Source organism: Bidens hawaiensis, unplaced genomic scaffold (assembly GCF_021521415.1).
Source record: "Bidens hawaiensis isolate Kalapana, Puna unplaced genomic scaffold, B.hawaiensis_p1.1 tig00009577_1, whole genome shotgun sequence".
NCBI lineage: Eukaryota > Viridiplantae > Streptophyta > Magnoliopsida > Asterales > Asteraceae > Bidens > Bidens hawaiensis.
The window spans coordinates 902,303-908,734 of record NW_027491716.1 but is presented as its reverse complement, the minus strand read 5'-3'; the positions used below and the strand labels follow the sequence as shown (position 1 = coordinate 908,734).

The 6,432-nt window shown below is 34.2% G+C and overlaps 2 protein-coding genes across 2 annotated transcripts; one reads left to right on the top strand and one right to left on the bottom strand.

Annotated features, from left to right (window-relative positions):
• The first annotated feature begins 1,501 nt into the window (after positions 1-1,501).
• LOC143533030 (stellacyanin-like) lies at positions 1,502-2,482 on the top strand. The gene is made up of 2 exons (XM_077027915.1): positions 1,502-1,932; positions 2,076-2,482. Exons 1-2 carry the CDS (start codon positions 1,767-1,769, stop codon positions 2,480-2,482), a joined length of 573 nt encoding a protein of 190 aa, XP_076884030.1. The 5' UTR covers positions 1,502-1,766.
• Positions 2,483-5,024: 2,542 nt separating this feature from the next.
• LOC143533029 (cyclin-U4-1-like) lies at positions 5,025-6,108 on the bottom strand. Its single transcript, XM_077027914.1, has 2 exons — positions 5,801-6,108; positions 5,025-5,307 (listed from the first exon to the last, which is right to left on the bottom strand). The coding sequence occupies exons 1-2, from the start codon at positions 6,106-6,108 to the stop codon at positions 5,025-5,027; spliced, it is 591 nt and encodes a 196-aa protein (XP_076884029.1).
• Between the last annotated feature and the right edge of the window lie 324 nt (positions 6,109-6,432).

Genomic DNA, 6,432 nt, shown 5'->3' with positions numbered 1-6,432 from the left:
TATAGAGTATTATAGAGAAGATAAGAGAAGTATATGATCATTTTAAAAATGAAATGCTTGCCTTAAGTTATGATCATTTTAAAAATGAAATGCTTGCCTTAAGTGTTAATTGTTATACTTAAAAATTGGCAGGCACTAACAGTTTTAACGTATAGGGACGTCTCCTTTATGACAGGTGGTTTATAGATGGTAGTATTTATGAACATGTTAGTTTGCCTACGATATATAAAAAATGGAATCTTAAGTTCTGACCAAGGGCTTATTTGTATATACAAAGATGAAATCTTAAGTACAAACACGAAGATGGAATATTAAGTTCGGACCATGGGCTTATATTTATTTGCATATGAAGATGGAATATTAAGTTCTTATTACCATTATTATATAAGAACGAGGAATATTGTTAAGACCCACTTAGGCCCTCCACTATGGAGGGGCAACATAGTCCCTCCATGTAGGAAATGGGGTTTTAAAGGCTCTCTTCATTTATCATAAGACAACATAGCCACCCTATCTAATCGCCACGTAGGAAATGGGGCTGCAAATCCCTCTCCATAACGTTTCGTTTTAATTTGTTGTCCCATTATGTATGTATGTATGAAAGAGAGAAAAGTCGGATGACCCACCTCACCCTCAGCATCGCTCCTTCTTCACAACCCTTTTCCCCCAATCACCCCTGTACGGTGTTCCTTCCCCAATGTTGTCCCCATTCAACCGCCCCCCAAAGACATCCACAGCACATATTAAGAACTCTTCATGCTTACAAATTACATGAAGACTTATGAGGCAAATTGAGTTTTTAACGATGACTATTAAACAAGAACGATTAATTACACACCGGATGACTATTAAACAACCACGATTAAACACCAAACGACAACGATAATCAATAACCAAAAAAGTACAATGCATTGCATTTTTATATTTTTCTTTTTTAATTTCTAACAAAATAAAAAAAACTTTATTTTAGCTTATAATTTGTAAATGTAAATAAAATCATTTTTTATTTTACCAAAATGGATTCAACTCTACCTGGTTCTATTGATTTGGGCTCTCCCCACCCAAAAAATAAAATGTATTGCATTTTTTATGTTTTTCATTTTTAATATCTAACAAAATAAAAAATATATATATTATAGTTTATAATTTGTAAATGTATATAAAATCATTTTTTTATTATCAAAATCGGTTCACTAAATTCAACTCTACCTGGTTTCTATCGGTTTTGGTTTTCCCCACCAGGAACTGATTTTGACCATCTTTGACTGTACCTAGAACAGGTTTACTGATTTATGAGATAAACTGTTTGTTCATCTCTAGAAGCCGCGACTAGTAAATGTGATGAATTTCACGAGTAGCCAGAAAAATGAGATGGGCCACAATCGACCTTAATTATTAGTGGACCCAACATGAAGCCTAACGGTACTGGGCTGCAATTCAAATAGATTAGAGGTTTGTGTCAACTATTATGGGCCAAAGGCCCAAAACCAAAAGCCAGCCGACCTGAAATGAGAAACACGAGGATGTAGAAGTTCGGTCTAAAAGAAGCAACATAAACAACTACTAAGTGAATTTGGATCATCTTATTCTTACCTACACACTCACACATTGTTTTCCCAATGGATCATCAACCCAAGACCAAAGTTAACTTAAAACAATATCATTTTTCAAGAAATTAGGTAATCTAATTATCGAGCCATCACTTCATAGTTGTATATTATATAACACCAAAATAATATTTCATCTTCTATGCTATCTACAACAAAATGGCAAGGCTGGTGTTTTTATTATTATCTCTTCTAGCCACCACCGGCTTTGCATCAAGATGTCTAGCCACGACTTACACGGTAGGCGTCTCGCCTGGTTGGGACATAAGCACTGATGTCGATTCATGGGCTCAAAACAAACGTTTTGTCGTTGGTGATGTTCTTTGTTAGTATCTTATATCTCAAAAATGAAAACAAAAAACAAAAAAAAAAGAAAAAGGAAAAAAAAAACTGTCATGTTGATACTATAAGTCTATATTAATATCAACGTTGTTTGTATTTTGAATTAAACATCTTTCTCTTTTGTAGTATTTCAATATTCATCAAGTCATAGTGTGGCTGAGGTGAATCGTGACAGTTATGAGGGGTGCAACACGACCAATGTACTACAAGCTAGTAGTAATGGGAACACGACATTTGCTTTAACCACGCCCAGTGACAGGTACTTCGTATGTGGTAACAGACTACATTGCTATGCTGGAATGAAGCTTCATGTGGTTGTTGACAGCAAGGTGATGGCAGATGGACCGGCAGCAGGAGCCCCTGAGACGGAGGCTGGTGGTGATTCTACTACCACAACCACCACTAACATCCCTTCCTCAAAAAATAAAAAGCCTTCATCACTTGTCCCTAATTCATCAGTCATGTATGCGCCTATCGGATTAAAGTCATTACTGTTTGTGGGTTGTACATGTCTCCTATCTTGGATTATTTAAGAACTTTGTGTAGTCTAGAAATTTTCTGTTGGTACGTACGTTTTATACGTTAAAGTTAAGGCTTATGTTTTCGGTATGTCATCTTCATCTTCTCCAAACATCAAAACATTAAAACCTATCAAACAACTTATGATGTATGTTTTGAAAATCAGACCGGTTCTTAGTGGTTCATTTTTAGTAGGTCTTATACACAAGAGTACAGGACTACTTTTTTGAAACCTTTTATTGTTAGGTTGCTTAATTGTAAGGGTGGCAAAACAAACCCATGAGGGTTGTTTTAGGTCAATTTAGATAATTTTTAAAATTGAGATGGGTAAGGATGGATATAAAGAATTTTACAAGAATGTCAGGATGGGTTGGATAGATGCTAGTGACTTTTGGTTATAGGTTTGAATGAGTTTGTTTATGGGTTAGAATGGACTAAAACAAGTTTTGTTCAATTTTATTTCAAACAAAACCCACGAAACCGAATAGAAGAACTCAAAACCGAAACCATTGAAACCGAACATATACCGAAACCGACCGAAATGAAAAAAAAGCAAAACCGAAGCGAAAAAAGAAACTGAAAAAACTGAACCCGAACCGAGACAAAACCGAGTTTTTTTTTTTTAATGAACGAGGAAGACGGGGGAAACATTTTAGTTATTTTACTTTTTGCGTTTTTGATTTATATTTTGAGTTATTATTTTTTTATTAATTTTTTGAATATTTTTTTGAGGGGTTTTGAAACCCATTGTATTTTAACCTTTATTTAGTTCAAGATGGGTTAACTTTACTCATCTTGACCCATACCCATCCTAAACCGAATAAAACCGAGAAATCAAAACCTATCCGAACAAAAACCAAAAACATTGAAACCGAATAGATACCAAAACGAGAAAAAAAACAAAAATGAACCAAAAAAAGGCGAACCTGAGCCGAGACGAAACCGAGTTTTTTTTTTTTGATCGAGGACGACGTGGGAGACAGTTTAGTTATTTTAGTTTTTACGTTTTTAATTTATATTTTGAGTTATTAATTTTTATTAATTTTTTTGAATATTTTTTTTGATGGTTTTTGAAACCTTTTGCATTTTAACCTTTACTTGGGTCAAGATGGATTAACTTTACCCATCTTGACTCATACCCATCCTAACCCTCTATTTTAAAAATTCATCTTAACCCATACCCATCCTGACTCAAACCCATTATAACTTATCACCCAAATTCAACCCAACTCCCTCATATTGCCACCTCTACACTTAATTGTATAACTTAAAAGTGAGTTACAATTGGGTTGGTGGGCTAAATCATTCACCCCGAAACGACTCATAAATTTGTTTCTGTCAAAATTAAGCCAAACACGACCATTTTAAAATGTAATACAAACAAGGCCCGTTAATTTTATTTAAATTAACATGTCAACCCACTTAGAAATGGGTGTAAACATGTTAAATGCATGGGTTGTTAGGCTGTAATAAATTGGTTAAATGGGCCGTAAACAAGTTAGAGCTTTGTAAATGTTAAACTAAACGGGTTTATAGATCGTAATGTTTAGACTTAACAGGTTAAAAATTGACACAAACACAACACAGTTTACTTAAACTAACTAACAAGTCAATTTGAACACAACAAGTCAATTTGAACACAACATGTTTAACTGGTTAGATATGAACCCAAATTCTTATAGTTTTCATGCGATGTTAAGAATTGTTCCATCATTATATAATACTAAGGAAAGAATGTGAAATGATTCCACTAACATGGCTATAATGTGATGTCCTCACAAGAGACAAAAAGTCATGAAAGCAACCTTCACCCTTTCACATGCAATCTCCCTTCCCCTGCTTTTCCAACAGAAAAAGCGAAAAAATGTTACATAAGGCACAGGGTGTGGAAATGAAAAACATATCTGGTGGCGAAGTCAGAAATTATTTTTATGGATGGTGATAGGAAGGCTTAAAACTAATTTTAAGGAGGGCGATTGAGATTTTAACATACAAATAACACTAAAAAAAGATGGGTTGTCGCCCCTTACTCTAAATGTAGGTCTGCCCTTGAACGTGCGTGCGTATATAATATAACTAATTCTAATTATGATTTTGTTTTCACGTTCATCAATGCCTTGCACTTACAAAACCAAATAAACGAGTTGATCTACATTTTATCTTTGTTCCTTCCTCATAAGAGTTTACTAAAGGTTGTAGCCTTTTGACATTTTTTTATAAATCAATCGAACAATTTGGTTATGTTTTTATGTTGTCTATTAGTTAAAAGAACAAGCTAAAAACTAAACGTATCAAATGGGTTGAAAACATTCCAAAGTCGGAAATATTGTGCTTGCATGTTTATAGTCCTTGTAATCAAAGATTGCATATACAAAGACATTCTATTAGATTCCAAAACACATTGCATATCTAAATATGTAATCATACAATGTCAAAGACTTGTTTTCCACAAGCAAGACTAGTCAAACAATGAGAAAATTTGACTTTTTTGTTGTAAAGTCGTCCCACATTTTGATCTTCAAAAATCACTGGTTGATTAATAATCACCATTGCTTATTAAACAGCTAGCTGTGGATGATGATGATGTTGATGTTGAGATTGACAATCATCTTCCTTGATGGAACAATGATCCGCGCCTATGGTCGGAACCAATGGAGACGAGAACACAGGAGGAAACTCCATCATCATCTCTGTTTGGAGATAAATACAATAGTCACAAAATGTGTTTGGTGTCACGTTTAACTGAAACCCCAATCCGAATAAGAAATCGACTTCAAGCAAGTTCATCTCAATAGTTGATATCCCTCCAACTTTAGCATAGTAAGCATTATTATAACATCTGAAATACCAAAACTCATTTAATTATAATAACAATCTCTTATAGAAAAGGAAAAGAATTGGAAAAAAAACAAAAAAGAAGAGAAAATTGTTAAATAGTCCCTTCCATGTGGTTTGACAATATTACAAGTTTAGTCTCTATAATTTAAAATTTACAAACTTAATTCAAACAGTTGTGAGAAGGTTTTATGTTTAGTCCTCACCATTAATCCATGTTTGTTTCTAACAAAAAGTGATATAGTGTGCCATTTTTTAAGTGTAATTGTGTCTTTTCAAATTGAAAACACGCAATTACACTCACCAGAATGGACATTGTATCACTTTTTCGTTAGAAAGTAACCTCGATTGACGGCAAGCACTAAAATTCACTCACAAATGTATAAACTAAGTTTGCAATTTATAAAGTCTGTGTACTAAACTTGCAATATGGTTAAACCATGGGAACCGTTTGTGCAATTTTCTAAGAAAAAGAAAAGGAATTAACTAACACTTACATGTCATCCATGAATTTGATGGAAACAAGAACACTGGTAATGAGCAACCGATGAACATTGAACGAATCAATCGGCAACAACGGTTGTTTCTTCACGAACCGATCAAGATAAACATACGCAATGACATAACAAGACGGGCTGCAGTTAGCGTACCTAAAGATCCGCTCCAGATATTGTTGGATGGAAATACCGGGACGAATCAACCCATTAAATATAGACAACTTCTGAGTGCGCAATGAATGGTTTAGATCGTTTGATTCCGCTACTCTCTGAAGAAGAGACGCTAATAGGTTTATGAGGTTGGCCATTGGTGAAGAAGGTTGAGAAACACACAGAACACCATGGAAGTGTGTGTGGTTATATACCGTGAGATTCGAGAATAGAGAACGCGTTGGAGTGAGCTTGTGACACTTTTTTGGAAGAATTCATGACATGCATGTCCTCAATCTACAGGTAAGCCTTAGCTTGATCTCTCTTGTTTTTTAATTTGTTTCTTTCTTTTTTAAATTTAATATTTTTATATTTTTGAAATTGGTATATGAAAACCAAAGAAATCAGTCAAAAATCACGCCGTTTGTCACTCTTCAAAAACGAGTGTTTTAGAGCATTCTCATCCAACCCTTCATTTTATG